The sequence below is a fragment of the Schistocerca nitens genome, chromosome 11 (genome assembly GCF_023898315.1).
Source record: "Schistocerca nitens isolate TAMUIC-IGC-003100 chromosome 11, iqSchNite1.1, whole genome shotgun sequence".
NCBI classification, from domain to species: domain Eukaryota; kingdom Metazoa; phylum Arthropoda; class Insecta; order Orthoptera; family Acrididae; genus Schistocerca; species Schistocerca nitens.
In genome coordinates, this window is record NC_064624.1 from 170,401,053 (window position 1) to 170,421,676 (window position 20,624).

Genomic DNA, 20,624 nt, shown 5'->3' on the forward strand with positions numbered 1-20,624 from the left:
CCTCCCTAACCATGTCCTCAAAATGCTCAACAAAAAGCTGAAGCTTCATCATCATGAAAGATTCCCCATCAGCTCTTGAACATACAAGGTACCAGGGCGAATAAGAGCCGCTGCCATCCTTAGCCTGAAGTTCCTCCCATGGTGTGGCCAGGGAGGGGAACGATTTGGGGTCGTACTTCTGTGCATTGAATTGAGCCCGTGAATGCTTAGAGACTGCTGGTGTTTGACCACCACCAAGAGATGATGTACTACGGTTCATCGCGTGTCATCTGTCCTGATGCCACCCACTGCGACCAGAGGCCCTCTCCATGGGTGCCACCCAGCCACAGCAAAGGCCACGTGGCAGCATGGCCATTGCTGGGAGTCCTTATGCCCCAGGGTCATGGGCATCTACTCCTTGGCATACATGGGGAGTTAATGGTGCAGGCATCAGCAGAGCAACAATCCTTGTGTGGTCAGGGGTCTACAACAAGCAGGGTACATGGTGGCCCCACCACAATGGACTGGGTACTGCGCTGGATATCAGGTGCAACCAAGCAAACAAGTCCATTATCTTCCTGGCATATTAAAACTGTGTGCCGGACCGAGACTCGAACTCGGGACCTTTGCCTTTCGCGGGCAAGTGCTCTACTGCTCTACCAACTGAGCTACCCAAGCACGACTCACGCCCCGTCCTCACAGCTTTACTTCTGCCAGTATCTCGTCTCCTACCTTCCAAACTTCACAGAAGCTCTCCTGTGAACCCTTAAGGTCCCGAGTTCGAGTCTCGGTCCGGCACACAGTTTTAATCTGCCAGGAAGTTTCATATCAGTCCACACTCTGCTGCAGAGTGAAAATCTCATTCAAGTCCATTATCATTATCAGCGTAGAAAATGATACTGCACAGTTGATGGAAAAATACACACCCAGGAGGGTGATCTCACCCAACAGTTGGAGAATGAGGGGTAGTGCAGATCCAGGTCGACATAGGATGCGATAGGTCTCAGCACATGATGGACAAGATGCACCATGGAAGGTGCCCTTCCCCAAATTGCTCACTCTTCAGGAAAATTTTGAAAAATGGAAGTCAAACCCTACAGGGGACCATCACATAAAGGCCGAAACATGCGAGACTCCTTTTAGTCACCTCTTACAACAGGCAGGAATACCTTGGGCCTATTCTAATCCCCGGACCGCAGGGGGGCACGGCCTGTTGACACATGGCAACACAGAGATCACGGAAGGGAATGTGGGAATGTACGAACTAGCAGGCTGACGTAAGAAGACTATAGCCGTGGCAGCAGTGTCAGCAGCCTCATTTCATGTCAGATCAATGTGACCAGGAACCCACATAAAGATCACAGTTGTGTTTTGTTCTTGTAGGTTTTGTGTGTGTGTGTGTGTGTGTGTGTGTGTGTGAGAGAGAGAGAGAGAGAGAGAGAGAGAGAGAGAGAGAGAGGAGCTGGGTGTGAGAGGAGTGGGGGCATAAGGGGGGGGGGGGAGGCAGCAACTTAGTTTTACTTGTTGGTGGCTTTAGTTGGTATGCATTTTTTCGTATTTTGTTTGGTTTTAGTTAATTAAGTACAGTATGTTTGTTTAGATTTGCAATTGTGTGTGTGTGTGTGTGTGTGTGTGTGTGTGTGTGCATTATAACTGGTCAAGTGAAATTTGCAGTTCTCAAAAATGGTTCAAATGGCTCTGAGCACTATGGGACTCAACTGCTGAGGTCATTAGTCCCCTAGAACTTAGAACTAGTTAAACCTAACTAACCTAAGGACGTCACAAACATCCATGCCCGAGGCAGGAATCGAACCTGCGACCGTAGCGGTCTTGCGGTTCCAGACTGCAGCGCCTTTAACTGCACGGCCACTTCGGCCGGCTTTGCAGTTCTCGGTTCTCGACTTGTATGTGGGTCTTTCATAATAGAGGGCTGCATTTGAGATATATGGATCTAGTAAAATATGCAATTCCTATTGTTTTCGTTCTTCTAGTGTTGTGTTGAATGTTGAGCATTTTTTGTCCTCGATCTTTTGGATAATATGTTTTGCGATAGTGCCATTATTGATATTATCATATATTTAGCCTGTTCCCATCCTAAACCTCTTCCTTCCCATATTCGTCCCATTAGTTTAATTTTATTGCAGGAATTAAATACTTCATGTCATTTTTATCTTTGCTCACAGGTGTATATAGTGTTGCTATGGTCACCATATACAATATGCTGGAGATAGGGTGGCTACCATCTTGATGACATCATAGGTCAACACAAATGGTTTAAATGGAATTTTCGGTACTGCCTAATCAGTTTCGGCTGACGTTTGATGCACACAATTACAATACAAAACACAAAAATAATTTTCACATTGACTGCCTGCTTGTCCAGGATTCTGAATGGAGTTATGTGCTTTGGAGGTAACATATTCAACATGCTTCAGTGTAACATAAAGAAAGAAACTTAGTATCACTACTAATTCAAAAGAAAGTTATAAACACACCTCAATTAGCCACCCTTTCTACAAATTACCTGAGTATGTAAATTCAGGAATTTACATGTTCTGTCAGCTGCTTGGCAAGTTTTAGTGTCTGTCATAAAGCTGCAGGATACGTTATAATGTAATGCAAACAGCATTCAGTACTTAGGACAGTCGTGGGTAAACATTTTCTTTGAACAACATCATTACAATCAACTAAATATTAAGCTATCAACAGCAGACAGAAAGGAGTTATTTAGAATAACTGAGAAAGCGACAGAGCTATCCAAAGTTCCAGCTGTCTAATTAACTTGATTTAACTGGCATAAGTATGAATAGCAGTATAGTGGTAGTTTATTGCTAATAGGTCCTACAACATACAGATTATTTTCCTACATCCCTGAAAGTTATCCTTTCCGATTGGATAACATGAATGCTATAAATGAATAACAACATTTGTTACTGTGTAGAAGTACAAAGGCAGTTGTGTTTAAGGCTCTCATTAACTACAAGCTTATTCGCATATACCTGGTTCTAGGATACCACCCATTTACTTCGAACCAAAACATAGTTGCACTGCGCCGCGATGTGCTGTGTGATGCCATCAAGCCGCGATGTTTTTTGGAAGTGGAAGTGAAATGTTGTTGGAGAGGGCAGTGTGTATGAAGAGGTGCCATGCTCTAGTGGTTTAATTACGTGGAGTCAATATGTCTTTGAGGTATGTTATTATGTCATTTAGTGTGCTACGGTCGTCATGGTGAGGGATGTATGTAGTTACATTGTGGCACAATGGAATATATGGTGCAGAATGCTGCCATATAAAACAGAGTATGTCATAAAGTATAAACTGTGCACTTAGGTGTCTGCACGATCGCTGAGTAAGTGGATTAATGTTTTTAATTAAATCGTGGTAGAAGATAGATGGAACAATGTTTACTAATATATCAAACTTGTGACTCTACTATTATGGTAATAAACAATGATCCATCTACCTTCTCCCAAGATTTAATTAAAAAACATTGGTCCACTTACAACATTTATCGGAAAGTATTTTCTCATGGGTTCCACCATCTTGTCCTACCCAACTCTTCACTTGTCATGTTCACTTCCCATCATTCACTGTTCATACAATTAACGAGTGCGACATGTGACAGAAAAGCCGCCGATACCATAAGAGAACTTTTACTCTGGGGTTGAGCTGTATAGGTGAATTGGAGATAGGGGTACCAGCTTTCATAGTTTTTGTGTGTGTGTGTGTGTGTGTGTGTGTGTGTGTGTGTGTGTGTGTGTGTGTGTGTGGAGGGGGAGGGGGGGGGGGGTTATTGGTATCCTGGTCTAGGCTCGGACATATAGATTAATTGGAGATTGGCGTATGGGTGCAAACCCTGTCTCCGGTACCACAGTGCTTTACTACAGGCAAGACCCTACTGGAAATGGTATCGCCTCGTTTTCCTCCAACATTCGAGCTGACTTACAGTCAGTTATGTAGGAAACATACAATTTAATGCTGGCACCACACCTTGATGCAACTTGGCATTCTTAATGTTGACAAATCATTTCCAGGTGTGAAATAAGTGATGAGGGACATGCAAAATGGCATGAATAACTTAGAATTGAACCCTAAGGCTTTGGGTTCACAGTTTGAGACTTATCCACTTAGTAGCGACTGAGGACACCTGACAAACATGTCAATAAGAGCTTTCGTGGATCATTTGGTACTTTGGGTTAGTTGAAGCCTTTGATACTGCTTTACCAATTCACGACCGAACTGTCTCCTTTCAACCTAAACTAGACCTCAAGTTACACTGCAGCTTAGTCTTTCGCCACAGTCTACATTAAAAAAAAAAAGGATGGAGCAAGGTGGTGCAGTGGTTATCACACTGGACTCACATTCGGGAGGACGACGGTTCAAACGACCTCCTCCATGCCAACCAGCACAAATTTTGAATACATCGATCATGTGAAATTCAACTCACACTTTTCTCACATGACATACTGCACACTTTGGATCAAGGCAAGCAGGTAGATGCAGTATTTCTTGAGTTTTGACAAGCATTTAACTCAGTAGCACACCTACACTTATTGTCAAAAGCAATGTTATGAAGAGGATGGACTGCTACTCACCATATAGCGGATATGGTGAGTTGTAGACAGGCACAACAAAAAGACTGCTAAAAAAGTAATCTTTCGGCCATGTGTGTAAAAGCTGCATTAGCCCCCCCAGTCTCTCTCTCTCTCTCTCTCTCTCTCTCTCTCTCTCTGTGTGTGTGTGTGTGTGTGTGTGTGTGTGTGTGTGCCTACCAGCTCACTTGTTTTTCAGTCTTTTTGTTGTGCCTGTCTGTGACTCAAAATTCCATTATAAGGTAAGTAGCAATCTATCCTTTTCATAACATCGACATTATTTCATCCTGGATTTTCTATTGTCGATAATACAATCAAGCGACATTTTTGATTGGATTGAGGACTCTTTGGTAAGCATGATGCAGCATGTTATCCTGGATGGAGAGTCATCATCAGATGTAGTTAGCAACTTCAGGTGCACCCAAGGGAAGTGTGTTGGGATCCTTGCTGTTCACAAGTTGTATATCAATGACCTAGCAGACAACATTAATAGTAACCTCAGACTTTTTAGAGTCTGATGCAGTTATCTGTAATGAAGTATTGTATGAAAGAGGCAGTATAAATATTCAGTCAGATCTTGATAAGACTTTGAAATGGTGCCAAGATTGGCAATTTGCTTTAAATGTTCAAAAATGTAAATTGTGCACTCCACAAAACAAAAAAAGTTGTATCCTATGGCTATAATATCAGTGAGTCACTGCCAAACACCTGAGGTTAACACTTTGTAGGGTTATGAAATGGAATGACCACATAGACTCAGTTATGGGTAAAGCATTTGGTAGACTTGAGTTTATTGGTAGAATAATGGGGAAGTGCACTCAGTCTGCAAAGGAGATTGCTTACAAATCACTTGTACCACTGCTTCTACAATACTGCCAACATGTGTGGGAACTGTACCAAATAGAAATAGAATTGGACTCTAATAATTTATGTCACTGTGGTAACTAAATATTCACTCATTTAAAGCTTCTAATCACGAGTGTGTTCTCTGTTGCTTTCATATAAAGAATGTGGAAATACGGAAGCGTCCGATCCCGCCAGTCTGCTTTGACCCATGACGTCACAAATATGGCGGAAACAAAAACAAACACACACACTTTCCACAAGAAGCCTAATGACACTAACGGGACAAGCGCGGGAAATGGGGTGTTTTGGGTGGGGGGCAGGGGTTATAAACAAATGTAGACGCCTTGCGTAGCTACAACGTGTAAGTGAAGACAGCCATGCATGAATACCCACCCACCTCCCCATGGGTCGTAACCCCTGCAACCCATAGAAGATAAAGATGCTTCAGTAGCTGATTAGTGTTTTTTGTCTTTTAAAAAAAAATCTCACGAGATAGAAGGAACAGATCAGAAAGATAAATATAATAAACAAACAGAAATTGGAGGAAACAAATAATTAAAATAAGTAATAAGTGTTTTTAAATTTAAAAAAAATCTCACGAGATAGAACGAACAGATCAGAAAAGTAAATAAAATAAGATAAAACAGAACTGGAGACAGCCACACTCAAATCAAACTCCGCGCCGTCATGACGTCACACACGACAACACCCTTACGTCACGGGTCAAAGCCTACGCGTGGGATCGGACGCTTCTGTCGACCCAAGAATGTTTATGTTTCTTCAATTGACAACGAATTGTAACGCAACAGTTATTTAAAATAAATACGATGGTCCGAAGCATCTTGCAAAAAAATTTCGCGTGCGCTATGGAAATCTGAGGGGTTTGAAATAGCGATGCACTCTTATTACATACGGCTGTTAACACGTTTTCACATACCCTGTAGCTGTGGTGCATTTCGACGATCCTTCGTCGTCCTCTGAAGTAACTGACGACAACTCGAAGTCGCTCATATGAACGCCACCTTTATCCACGCGACGGGCGATAGGAACGTCACACGTCTCTTCGTCTTCCACTCCTTCATCGCTGTCTTCGGAATGAAGTTGTGGCATATCTAAAATATTGCCGTCGTCTCCACTCTCACTGCTTTCTTCAGTTTCGCAGCAATCAGCAACCGCTTTCACCCGATATGAAATCCTCTTTCTTTTCATCGATGTCCTCCTTTCCACGTCTTCAATGACAGTCACATTCGCTTCATTAAAATCATCCCCTACTTTGCTGACTTCATCTTCGAACACCGTCAATCTTTCCATAAGCTGTTCTACCAAACTATCAGTTTCGGCATTTGAGAACGAACTGAGTTCCGGATAAACTCGCAGGCACGCTCTTCTCTGTTCATTGTATTCCTTATTTTCTTGCTCCAACGCCGAGAACATCTCCCTGTATTGCGTATGTACTTTAGTAACCTGAGTCCCCAGAGACTCTAAGAAGCCAGCGTCTTCTTTGCCTTCTCCCAGCGTACAGTCGGGTACACTGAAGACAAATGCGTTCAATTCGAACAATTCTTGTAGTACATACCTAGTTTCATTTTGCTGAAAATCCTTTATTAAGTACAAAAAATGTTTCAGACACTGCCAATCATCGTGCGACAGGCTGATCTTCATGTACCGTGCTGCAGGTTGTTTAAGATAAATTGCTCGCAGTAAGTACAGACCACAAACACGTTCCTCCACTGTTTCCGACTTCAGCCAAATCCTCTTGCAAACTTTTAAGTATTCCTCCACAATCTCTTGCACCTCACCCAAATATTTCCACTGTGTCAGGACGAAAGAAAACTTCATTTCTTGCCATACAGCAGCGAAAGCGTCAAATTGTAAGGAGCCCTTGTCTTTAAATTTCGACAAGAACAGACGGCAATCTTCATTAAAATAATAACCGACTTTCTCAGTACTCATGTCTGGGAGAACGAGCAAAGAAATTTACGAACTTATTGTTAGTAACTGTTTCTGTCCATAAAAAATCGATATTTTACTACATCCCTATTCTAACATACACAAAAAAACTGAGTGAGAACTGAGAACCAAATGACAATCGGGCAACACAGCTATTGCATCCTTTGCCGCTGCCAATCTAATTATGCTACATACTGAATAGGTTATACGGGTTTAGTGACTTCTTTCGTCAATGAAGCTCGCATTATTTTATTATATTTATCGATAAGGTTGACGAATATAAGAACTGGACGAAGGCAATTACTTAATTTTATTACTGAAACAGTGTTTTCTGGTTTGCTTCTTTTCGCAGAAATGTTGGCTATCCACAAGAGAATTGATAACCAATGATTATCTGCGTAATGGCAGAGACCACGACAGAGTGGAGTGTGTATGGATGTAAACAATATTGAAAGCAAGTTGGCTTTGTAAAATACTTCCTCGTGGCGTGGTTTTGGATAGCGTCTTCGCAGTTTTAGTTCGTGACGTTCTGTTGTGGTACAAGTTAAGGTTCCTCTTCTCAGAGATGGCTAGCACTGCTGTCGCCGTGGACTTACCAGCTGAAGTTAATGGAAAAAGCAAAGGCGGAGTTCTTCTTATAAAACAAGAGTGAGTCTTATTATACCATATAGAAATAATACCGAGGAAGGGATATTTTGTAACTCATTCAGAGTTTAACTAGCCGGCTGGTGAGGCCATGCGGTTCTAGGCGCTTCAGTCTGGAACCGCGTGACCGCTAAGGTCGCAGGTTCAAATCCTGCCTCGGGCATGGATGTGTGTGATGTCCTTAGGTTAGTTAGGTTTAAGTAGTTCTAAGTTCTAGGTGTCTGATGACCACAGATGTTAAGTCCCATAGTGCTCAGAGCCATTTGAACCATTTTTAGAGTTTAACTAGTCCTATGACTTTCATCTGATGTGCCAGGTACGTGATATCTGATCGCGAGATGGTTGCAGTTCAGGTGGAGAAAACCGAAAATGAGAATGGAGAGAAGCCAGCTGAAAATGAAGATAATCAGCCTCCACAGAAGAAGGCACGTTGGAGCAAAGAACAGAAAAAGAATCGCAAAGGTAGGCTATGTTTGTTTTCGCTGGTGATAGTTTATTTATTAATTGTTACTCTGGATTACATTTTTTCTTTTCTTTTTTTTAAAAAAAGGACAAGCACATGGTAATGTACAAAACGTGAATTAATATGTCGCACACATATAATGTGATAGTTGATGCTGACACGAGTCCTCTGCCCCTCGTTAGCTCCCTCAAACACAACAATAATAATAATAATAATATTTTATTGATCGTCTAACAATTCATTGCAGATGTACAAAAACATTTCATGATATGCAACACAGCACTACGTCAGATGAGGTTAAACATGGGGTAAATGGTGTGTGTAATAATTTATCATATTACCATTACTTATATATATATATTCACATTACTGGTTTTGGGCCAGTACGTGACATCTTCAGAAGTGCTTAATCCACTAAAGAGCTTTGCACAGGTATATAAACAAATATAGTTACGCTCCATGGCCAATACCAAGTCATTTAACACATTTCAGTGAATGTACATCTTATTGCCACATGGTAAAATATGTCAATTTTTAAATAGATGATTTGTTACTATTTACTTTTTTTTTTTTTTTTTCAGAACAGTTCTTACTTTGCTTGTAACAATGATTTTCTTGTAATGAGTAGGAAGAGTTTTTTAGAAGAAATTTCTTAAGCTGAAGCATAATAGTGAAAACTATACCTAGGAGTGCATTGGTTAATTTTAATCTTGTATAATGTGGATAATTTTCATAGAGTGTCTGTGTTTGTGTGTGTAATTTTTTCCTTTAATAATAGTATTCTACTGATGACAGTGAGAAAATATGTTGTTGTACAGTTTTTTTAATATACAGTACATGTGTTTTTACAACTACAATAATAATAATAATAATAATAATAATAAATAATAATATCATCTCCATACATAATTACTGTGGAGCTTACAGGACAGTACTGAGTGCCATTCACATTAATAAAAAACAGAAGAGGGCTCAATACTGAACAATGTGGCACATCATATTTTATAGTTGTAATTTTAGTTTTTGAACACCATTTTGTGTTTAAGGATGACAAGCTGTTTCCAGTTACTCAGTAGTTGATTAAGTTAGAAGCAGCGCCTCTTGTGCCACTGTTATATAGCTTATCGTGTAGGATAGTAATGTTCACGCAGTGAAAAACTTTCTCAAGGTGTAGACACATATCTGCAACCTGAATTCCTTGTTCTTGATGCTGCTACCACCTCCTCAATTTACTGAGCAGCTTGGTAGTTGATTTACGTTTTAGGAATGCATTTAGATTTGCAAATGTTTGGTCCATGAACCATGGACCTTGCCATTGGTGGGGAGGCTTGCGTGCCTCAGCAATACAGATAGCCGTACCGCAGGTGCAACCACAATGGAGGAGTATCTGTTGAGAGGCCAGACAAACGTGTGGTTCCTGAACAGGGCAGCAGCCTTTTCAGTTGCTGCAGGGGCAACAGTCTGGATGATTGACTGACCTGGCCTTGTAACACTAACCAAAACGGCCTTCCTGTGCTGGTACTGTGTTTGGCTGAAAGCAAGGAGAAACTACATGCGTAATTTTTCCTGAGGACATGCAGCTTTACTGTATGGTTAAATGATGATGGCGTCCTCTTGGGTAAAATATTCCGGAGGTAAAATAGTCCCCCGTTCAGATCTATGAGTGGGGACTACTCAGGAGGACGTCGTTATCAGGAAAAGAAAACTGGCGTTCTACGGATCGGAGCATGGAATGTCAGATCCCTTAATCGGGCAGGTAGGTTAGAAAATTTAAAAAGGGAAATGGATAGGTTAAAGTTAAATATAGTGGGAATTAGTGAAGTTCGGTGGCAGGAGGAACAAGACTTTTGGTCAGGTGAATACAGAGTTATAAATACAAAATGAAATAGGGGTAATGCAGGAGTGGGTTTAATAATGAATAGGAAAATAGGACTGTGGGTAAGCTATTACAAACAGTATAGTGAACGCATTATTGTGGCCAAGATAGACACAAAGCCCATGCCTACTACAGTAGTACAAGTTTATATGCCAACTAGCTCCGCAGATGATGAAGAGATTGATGAAATGTATGATGAGATAAAAGAAATTACTCAGATAGTGAAGGGAGACAAAAATTTAATAGTTGTGGGTGACGAACTCGATAGTAGGAAAAGGAAGAGAAGGAAACATAGTAGGTGAATATGGATTGGGGCTAAGAAATGAAAGAGGAAGCCGCCTGGTAGAATTTTGCGCTGAGCATAACTTAATCAGAGCTAACACTTAGTTAATCATAGCTAACACGTGGTTCAAGAATCATAAAAGAAGGTTGTATACACGGAAGAAGCCTGGAGATACTGGAAGGTCTCAGATAGATTATATAATGGTAAGACAGAGATTCAGGAACCAGGTTTTAAATTGTAAGATATTTCCAGGAGCAGATGTGGACCACAATCTATTGGTTATGAACTGTAGATTAAAACTGAAGAAACTGCAAAAAGGTAGGAATTTGAGGAGATGGTACTTGGATAAACTGAAAGAACCAGAGGTCGTAGAGAGCTTCAAGGAGAGCATTAGGGAACAATTGACAAGGATGGGGGAAAGATATACAGTAGAAGAAGAATGGGTAGCTTTGAGAGATGAAATAGTGAAGGTAGCAGAGGATCAAGTAGGTAAAAAGACGAGGGATAATAGAAATCCATGGGTAACAGAAGAGATACTGAATTTAATTGATGAAAGGAGAAAATATAAAAATGCAGTAAATGAAGCAGGCAAAAAGGAATTCAAACGTCTCAAAAATGAGATTAACAGGAAGTGCAAAATGCCTAAGCAGAGATGGCTAGAGGACAAATGTAAGGATGTAGAGGTGCATATCACTAGGGGCAAGATAGATGCTGCCTACAGAAAAATTAAAGAGACCTTTGGAGAAAAGAGAACCACTTGCATGAATATGAAGAGCTCAGATGGAAACCCAGTTCTAAGCAAAGAAGGGAAAGCAGAAAGGTGGAAGGAGTATATAGAGGGTCTATACAAGGGCAATGTACTTGAGGACAATATTATAGAAATGGAAGAGCATGTAGATGAAGATGAAATAGGAGATACAATACTGCATGAAGAGTTTGACAGAGCACTGAAAGACCTAAGTCAAAACAAGGCCCCAGGAGTACACAACATTCCATTAGATCTACTGACAGCCTTGGGAGAGCCAGGCCTAACAAAACTCTACCATCTAGTGAGCAAGATGTATGAGACAGGTGAAATACCCTCAGACTTCAAGAAGAATATAATAATTCCAATTCCAAAGAAAGCAGGTGTTGACAGATGTGAAAATTACCGAACTCTCAGTTTAATAAGCCACAGCTGCAAAGTACTAACACAAATACTTTACAGACGAATGGAAAAACTGGTAGAAGATCAGTTTGGATTCCGTAGAAATGTTGGAACACGTGAGGCAATACTGACCCTACGACTTATCTTAGAAAATAGATTAAGGAAAGGCAAACCTATGTTTATAGCATTTGTAGACTTAAAGAAAGCTCTTGATAATGTTGACTGGAATACTCTTTCAAATTCTGGAGGTGGCAGGGGTAAAATACAGGGAACGAAAGGCTATTTACAATTTGTACAGAAACCAGAAGGCAGTTACAAGAGTAGAGGGGCACGAAAGGGAAGCAGTGTTTGGGAAGGGAGTGAGACAGGGTTGTAGCCTATCCCCGATATTATTCAATCTGTATATTGAGCAAGCAGTAAAGGAAACAAAAGAAAAATTCGGAGTAGGAATTAAAGTCCATGAAGAAGAAATAAAAACTTTTGACGTTTGCTGATGACATTGTAATTCTGTCAGACAGCAAAGGACCTGCAAGAGCAGCTGAACTGAATGGACAGTGTCTTGAAAGGAGGATATAAGATGAACATCAACAAAAGCAAAACGAGGATAATAGAATGTAGTCGAGTTAACTCGGGTGATTCTGAGGGAATTAGATTAGGAAATGAGACACTTAAAGGAGTAAAGCAGTTTTGCTATTTGGGGAGCAAAATAACTGATGATGGTCGAAGTAGAGAGGATATAAAATGTAGACTGGCAATGGCAAGGAAAGCGTTTCTGAAGAAGAGAAATTTATTAACATCGAGTATAGATTTAAGTGTCAGGAAGTCGTTTCTAAAAGTATTTGTATGGAGTGTAGGTAGCTATGTATGGAAGTGTAACGTGGATGATAAATAGTTTAGACTCGAAATGTGGTGCTACAGGAGAATGCTGAAGATTATATGGGTAGATCACATAACTAATGAGGAGGTATTGAATAGAATTGGAGAGAAGAAAAATTTGTGCCACAACTTGACTAGAAGAAGGGTTCGGTTGGTAGGGCATATTCTGAGGCATCAAGGGATCACCAATTTAGTATTGGAGGGCAGCGTGGAGGGTAAAAACCGTAGAGGGAGACCAAGAGATGAATACACTAAACAGATTCAGAAAGATGTAGGTTGCAGTAGGTACTGGGAGATGGAAAAAACTAGCACAGGATAGAGTAGCATGGAGAGCTGAATCAAACCAGTCTCTGGACTGAAGACCACAACAACAACAACAACAACAACAGGTTGTGTTTGTTGAGAAAATTTGTAATTCATGATGCAAATTACACAATTACAAGACATTTAGACACTACCACTCAGTTCCACATAACCCTACATAGACAGTCGGGATAAACAGGTTCCATCACAAGGAGGGAGAGGGTGGAGTGGTGACAGGAAGTGCGTCTGGGCCACACCTTAAACTGGCCGCTGCAGACTTTCGGCCACTGCCATGGCCACGGTGAGAAGTAATGCCTACAATTTGGTAGTCTCAGTACACACTTGACGCTGTGGATCTCTGAATATTGAATTTCTCAGTCATTTCTGAAATGGGTTGTCCTATGCATTTAGCTCCAACCACCATTCTACGTTCAAAGCCTGTCCGTACCCACGGTTTGGCCATAATCACGTCGGAATTGTTTTCACTTGTATCACCTGAGAACAAGTGGCAGCTTCGCCAACGCACTGCCCTTTTGTACCTTGTGTACGCAATACCACCACCATCTCTGTATATGTGCATATAACTATCCCACGAGTTGTCACCTCAGTATACACCACTGTAATAAGACCTATGATAATTTATAAGGCTACTGTGTGGTGGAATGTAGTAGAATGGAAGGTGGCTAATAAGGAACAGGGCAAAGGGCAGAGACTGGCCTGCTCAGTGACTACATGAATTAGCAGTACTCCCACTAGTGGGATGAAGACCATACTGGACAAGCCACAAGTATACCTTTGGGTTACAGTGGAGGCAGGGGAATATCTGTTAGGGATGGGAAAAAAATATGTCCGTTTAAAACGGATATCGGTTTGGGTTGTTTGAGGAAGGAGACCAGACAGCAATGTCATCGGTCTCATCGGATTAGGGAAGGATTGGGAAGGAAATCGGCCGTGCCCTTTCAAAGGAACCATCCTGGCATTTGCCTGAAGCGACTTAGGGAAATCACGGAAAACCTAAATCAGGATGGCCGGAGACGGGATTGAACCGTCGTCCTCCCGAATGCGAGTCCAGTGTGCTAACCACTGCGCCACCACGCTCGGTACAAATAGCTGTGGTGGTGGTTCAACGTCCCGTCGACAACGAGGTCATTAGAGACGGAGCTCATGCTCGGGTTAGGGAAGGATTGGGAAGGAAATCGGCCGTGCCCTTTCAAAGGAACCATCCTGGCATTTGCCTGAAGCGACTTAGGGAAATCACGGAAAACCTAAATCAGGATGGCTGGAGACGGAATTGAACCGTCGTCCTCCCGAATGCGAGTCCAGTGTGCTAGCCACTGCGCCACCTCGCTCGGTAAACGGATATCGGTATTTTGGCTCCGAATAACGGTTATTTTTTTGGTATTTGTTTGGTCTCGGTTATAGCAAGTGTTTTTTGTTTTTTACTAACAACTGAGTAAAAGACCCAAAATACCTATTACCCGTAGCAGCACTTCTAAAATTTTTTGTTCTTATATAAATCTTTTTTAAAAAAGGAGTAATTTTTGTTCGTAAAATTTGCGTTGGTTTCAAATGTTGCATTATTACAGAAAATGGGAAAAGCAATCGGTGCTGACAGAAACGAGCCACAAACACGTGGCGTAAGAATTGATACGGCGTTGCCGAGATGATGATCTCTGTGTTGCTGTGTGTCATAGCTTAAGGTACATGTGTGCATGCAGTGCACAAGATTTGCCCCTACCTGGTCTATACGGTAGTTTCTCGCTGTCGTTCTCGCACATCTGTTGTATTGCCGAATGGCACTGTCGCTATTATAGTCTGGAAATATTTTTACGATGTGACATAGCAGTGAAGTACAGTGCTTCATTTGCTTTAAAAGATTAAAGATTTATCTGCTATTTCTATGAAATAAAAGAGGAAGGAAATTATGATAACAGTAATAAATTGAAAATTAACAATTCATTCACAATATAAATATAAAGGAGCTGGTCTGCTGCCTGTGTTTACATAATATTTATTTATCTGCTTGTAGTCCTTGAAAAAAGACAAGAGTTCTTCAACCTCGGTTTACACTCCTAGCACTGACTATTTGTAATGACCAAAGTTCTATAATGCCTAATTACATGATTTTGTTAGGAGAGTTTCAAAAAAGTTAGAATCAGTAGGAGAATACTGGTGATGGTTTTTGTAATATTCAACCATTTACCACTTTTCGAGAAAGGCAGCGAACGATGGACGGACTCAGTTTTCTTTTATTTACCTGTTTAATCCAATAGTTTGATTCTGAACATCTTGAAACTGAGATAATCGAAATTTTACAATTTCTGCTTGATTTCTACATTTATTGCAGAAAAAAAACAACCTGAAAATCGGTTATTTCAGAAACTGCGTATTTTGAGCCGTTTGAACAGTCAGCTTAAAGTGGTGTGGAAAAAACTGATGTAACCAAAAACTTGTTGTTTCAGTGATAACCACCATCCCTAATATAGGTATAAAACTGGAAATAACTCTCTCACACTTATGTAGAGAGTGTTGTAAATATTGGAATGGTCGGGGAAATACTTGCTAACCATATTATAGTCTTACAGCTGCTTCAATAAATCTTTCAGTGTAATGATTGGAATAACAAACCATGACACCATTCAGGAGACATAGTCTGGTATACTGATCGGTCTTAAGGGCTTGGAGGTGCTGGGGCCTAGACTAGAGAGAGAGAGAGAGAGAGAGAGAGAGAGAGAGAGAGAGAGAGAGAGAGAGAGAGCAGCCTTTCTTGGGAAGCTGACTGCAGTGCTCCAGGCAGAAATATCTCCTATCAGAGGATGCGTGGAGGTGAATTTGCATACATACTACAAGAATTGTAGCATCTATATTTATTCTGGCAGCCAAGCAGCTCCCAAATCTCTATCAACCCCCTCAACAAGATCAAAGATTGTTGCATAATGCCATAAAGCCCTTGCGAGACTTTGGGACAGCAACAGTGTAAACCTGCTGTGGGTCTCTGGTCATTCCAAAGTTAGTGGCACGGAATAAGCAACTAGTCCGGCAAGGACAGGCGCGACAAACAATAAAACCAACGTGTGCAATTGGATCAGGAGGCAGCCTGTAGAATATTGGACTGTGATCCAAAAGCAAAAACGTGGCAAGCTAACAATGCCGAAGTCACGTTCCGAGAGAAGTTCTGTAATCCTGGACTTGAACAAGGGACAGATTAAACTTGTGATAGGATTTGCAACTGGCCATCAGAACTGGGTATAGAGGAAGGAGCCCCCAAGAATAGACTGTGGGATGAGGATGAAGCTGCACCACACGTAACTGTCCAGTGCAAAGTGTTGGCAGCAAATACCACCGAGTGTTCGGGTCATTAAATCCTGAAGAAGTCATGTCTGATAAGGAAGTAATAAATGTTGTAGGGAAGTTCTTGGAGAATGTAAATACTTAAATCCTGAAAAAGTCGTGTCTCATAAGGAACTAATAAATGTTGTAGGGAAGTTCTTGGAGAATGTAAATACTTCAGAATTAAAGGAGACCACTACTGAAAAGCAGAAGTGTTGAGTTATCAATAGGCACACATTATAAAAGGAAAACTTGTTAGCTTTTGGAGTTATTGTTTGACAAGCCAGAGCGCGCACGCCCACACACGCGCACACACACACACACACACACACACAATCAGTGTTACTTCCATAATTCGAACTGGGAACAACTGCCAACATAAGTAACTTAGAAGTACCGAGTGATCAAAAAGACAGATGGTGCTGGACAGTAAAACGTCAGTGACTGCGCATGACAGTCGTGTATAAAAGGAGCTGTAATGAGAGAGAGAATCAGATGCGCCAGCAGTCGCAGCATGTTGACGTTACCTGAAAAGGCGCTTTTAGTGAAGCTGTATTATCAGAAGGGGAATGTGCTAGTTCAGCATTACGATCCTATCGCCATAGGAAGGGGATTCGAACGGGTAAAGGTCCGTTGACAAATGCAGCTGTGGCAAGAATGATTACGAAGTTCGAAGCAACGGGTTCTTTAGACGATAGACCTCGTAGTGGCCGACCGAGCACAAGCCGTAATGCTGCTGAGACAGTTCAGGACGAAATGGAGACTGTAGCAGGTTCGTCTATGCACGGGGAAGTCAGCGCTCAAGCAGTCGCACATTGCAACGGCATTCTGTACACTACTGTTTGGTTGGCACTGAGGCGTACCATCCGATGCCATCCGTACAAAATCCATCGGCATCGTGAACTGTTACCTGGCGGTTTAGTGAAGCGGAGGGCATTTGCGGTGTGGGTGTTTCAAAAGATGGCGGAAGATGACGATTGGTTGAGTAACGTGTTGTGGACCGACGAAGCTCATTTCACGCTCCGAGGGTCTGTCAGTTCCCACAACTGCAGAATTTGGGCTACTGAAAATCCTAGAACTGTCGTGGAAACTCCATTGCACAACGAGAAAGTCACGGTATGGGTTGGATTTACCACATCTACTGTTATCGGGCCTTTTTTCTTCGAGAAAATGCACGATTCTAGTTTTGTAACTGCTACCGTGACGGGTGAGAGGTACACCGATATGTTACACAATCGCATCATCCCCAGCCTGGCTGATAAACACCTGCTGGAACGTACGATGTTTATGCAGGATGGCGCTCCACCCCATATTGCTAGACGCGTGAAAGATCTCTTGCGCGCATCGTTTTGTGATGATCGTGTGCTCAGCCGCCACTTTCGTCATGCGTGGCCTCCCAGGTCCCCAGACATCAGTCCGTGCGATTATTGGCTTTGGGATTACCTGAAGTCGCAAGTGTATTGTGATCGACCGACATCTCTCGGGATGCTGAAAGACAACATCCCACGCCAATGCCTCACCATAACTCCAGACATGCTTTACAGTGCTGTTCATAACCTTATTCCTCGAGTACAGCTACTGTTGAGGAGTGATGGTGTACATATTGAGCAGTTCCTGTACTAGAACATCATCTTTGCTTTGTCTTACTTTGTTATGCTAATTATTGCTATTCTGACCAGATGAAGCGCCATCTGTCGGACATTTTTTGTAGAACCCCATGTCATTCCAAGCATGTGTGTCAATTTGTACCTCTCTATCTACATTATTCGGTAATTTATTCAGTTTTCAAATTTATACTGACTTTTTGATCACCCGGTAGATATCCTCAGTGTAGCAAAGCAATTAAAATCACTTAACAAAGGCAAGACCTCCAGTCCCGATTATATACGTCAGGCTCCTCCAGGAGTATGCAGATAAAATAGCTCCATATTTAGCAGTCGTATGTTGAAGGATCTGTACCCAAAGACTGGAAAGTTGCTCAAGTCACTCCAGTACCCAAGAAAGGAAATACGAGGTGTGGCTAGAAAAAAACCGGACTAGTACTGGTGAAACAATAAAACGAATGCAATAAGGTTGAAAGTCGCGTGGCCTGTCACGTGACTCTCGCTCCGCCTACTGCTCGAGTTTCATCTGCCTCCTGCACTCAGTCTGCCCGTGGCGTCTGTTTTAAGTAGTTGACGTTTTGTCTGTGCGTCGGAAAATGTTGAGTGTACAGAAAGAACAGCGTGTTAACATCAAATTTTGTTTCAAACTAGGAAAATCTGCAAGTGAAACATTTGTAATGTTACAACAAGTGTACGGCGATGATTGTTTATCGCGAACACAAGTGTTTGAGTGGTTTAAACGATTTAAAGATGGCCGCGAAGACACCAGTGATGACACTCGCACTGGCAGACCATTGTCAGCAAAAACTGATGCAAACATTGAAAAAATCGGTAAACTTGTTCGACAAGATCGCCGTTTAACAATCAGAGCAGTGTCTGAGTTAACAGGAGTTGACAAGGAAAGTGTTAGGCAGATTCTTCATGAAAGTTTCAACATGAACAAAGTGTGTTCAAAAATGGTTCCAAAGTGTCTCACAATTGAACAGAAGGAACGCCGAAGAATGATTTGTTCTGACATCCTGGAAAACATTGAAAGTGATCCCACCTTCTTACAAAATGTTATTACTTGCGATGAATCGTGGTTTTTTACTTACGATCCAGAAACTAAACGCCAATCGATGCATTGGAAAACTCCTGGTTCTCCACGACAAAAAAAAGCACGAATGTCAAAATCGAAATTCAAGGCAATGATGATTGTTTTTTTTTGACATCAAAGGGATGGTGCACATTGATTGGGTACCAGAGGGACAAACAGTGAATCAGCATTACTACATTAGCGTCCAGGCTACCCTACGTGGGCGAGTACGGAGAAAACGGAACGATTTGTGGAGAAAAAAGTCATGGATCCTTCACCGAAACAATGCCCCAGCTCACAGTGCGTTGTCAGTGAATACGTTTTTGGCAAAACACAACATTCCCATCTTAGATCATCCACCCTACTCACCTGATTTGGCCCCCTGTGACTTTTTTCTTTTCCCTAAAGTCAAGTCAGCTTTGAAAGGAACTAGATTTGAGACTGTCGAAGCAGTAAAAGAAAAAGCGACGGAAGTAATGTATGGACTTACCGAAAATGATCTGCAGCATTGCTATGAACAATGGAAAATTCGTATGGAGCGGTGTAGAGACCGAGGAGGAGAGTACATTGAAGGAGATAACATGAAATTGTAAATAAATGTTTTTTCCAGCATCAGTCCGGTTTTTTTCTAGCCGCACCTCGTAGATCTGCTGAACTAGAGACCCGTATCACTACCGTCGATTTGCAGTAGGAGTTTGGAACATGTATTGTGTTCAAACATTATGAGTTATCTTTAAGAAAATGATTTATTGACAAACAGCCAACACAGATTCGGAAAATATCATTCTTGTGAAACACAGCTGTTTTATTCTTGCAAAGTAATGAGTACTTCTTGCAGGGGATATCAAAATGATTTCATATTTTTAGACTTCGAGAAGGCTTCTGACAACACTCACAAGCAACTTCTAATCTAATTATGTGCCAGTTTTACGACTGGATTTGTGATTTTCTGTCAGAAATCATAGTAATTGACAGAAAGTCATCAAGTAAATGAGAAGCAATGTCTGATGTTCCCCAAGGAAGTGTTATAGTCCCTCTTCTGTTCCTGATCTACATAAACGATTTAGGAGACAATCTGGGTAGCACTCTTAGATAGTGTTTGCAGATGATGCTGCCATTTATCATCTTATAAAGTCATCAGACAATCAAAATAAGTTGTAAAATGCTTTAGACAAGATATCTGTGAAAAAAGTGGCAGTTGGCTGTAAGTAAAAAAGTGTGAAGTCATAACATTAGTACCAAAAAGAATCCACAAGATTTCAATTACATGATAAATCTCATCAATCTCAAGGCTGTAAATTCTGGTAAATGCTTACTTATTATAGTTATAAATAAGTTAAGTTTGAACGATCGCGTAGATAATGTTGTGGGTAAAGCAAACCAAAGACATGATTTATTGGCAGAACACGTAGAAAATGCAGCAGGTCTACAAAAGAGACTGCCTGCACTGTGCTTGTACATCCCTTTCTGGAGTACTGCTGTGCAGTGTGGGATCTGCACCAGATAGGACTAACGGAGGACATTGAAAAAGTGCGAAGAAGAGCAGCTTGTTTTATACTATCGCGAAATAGGGGGGGAGTGCCACAGATATGATACACGAATTGGGGTAGCAGTTGTTATAACAAAGGTGTTTTTTGTTGCAGCTGGACCATCTT

General features: G+C 41.5%; 2 protein-coding genes across 2 annotated transcripts in view; one reads left to right on the forward strand and one right to left on the reverse strand.

The window, feature by feature from the left end:
- The window catches only part of LOC126212967 (uncharacterized), a 52,171-nt gene extending 44,684 nt beyond the window's left edge, over positions 1–7,487 (reverse strand). Inside the window, exon 1 of the mRNA XM_049940492.1 lies at positions 6,355–7,487. Coding sequence (XP_049796449.1) covers positions 6,355–7,370 — 1,016 coding nt within the window. The 5' untranslated portion in view covers positions 7,371–7,487. The remainder of the gene's footprint in view (positions 1–6,354) is intronic.
- A 271-nt stretch (positions 7,488–7,758) lies between these two features.
- Positions 7,759–20,624, forward strand: part of LOC126213061 (tRNA-dihydrouridine(47) synthase [NAD(P)(+)]-like) — a 213,678-nt gene continuing 200,812 nt past the window's right edge. The window contains exons 1-2 of the mRNA XM_049940635.1: positions 7,759–8,015; positions 8,329–8,474. Coding sequence (XP_049796592.1) covers positions 7,933–8,015; positions 8,329–8,474 — 229 coding nt within the window. The 5' untranslated portion in view covers positions 7,759–7,932. The remainder of the gene's footprint in view (positions 8,016–8,328; positions 8,475–20,624) is intronic.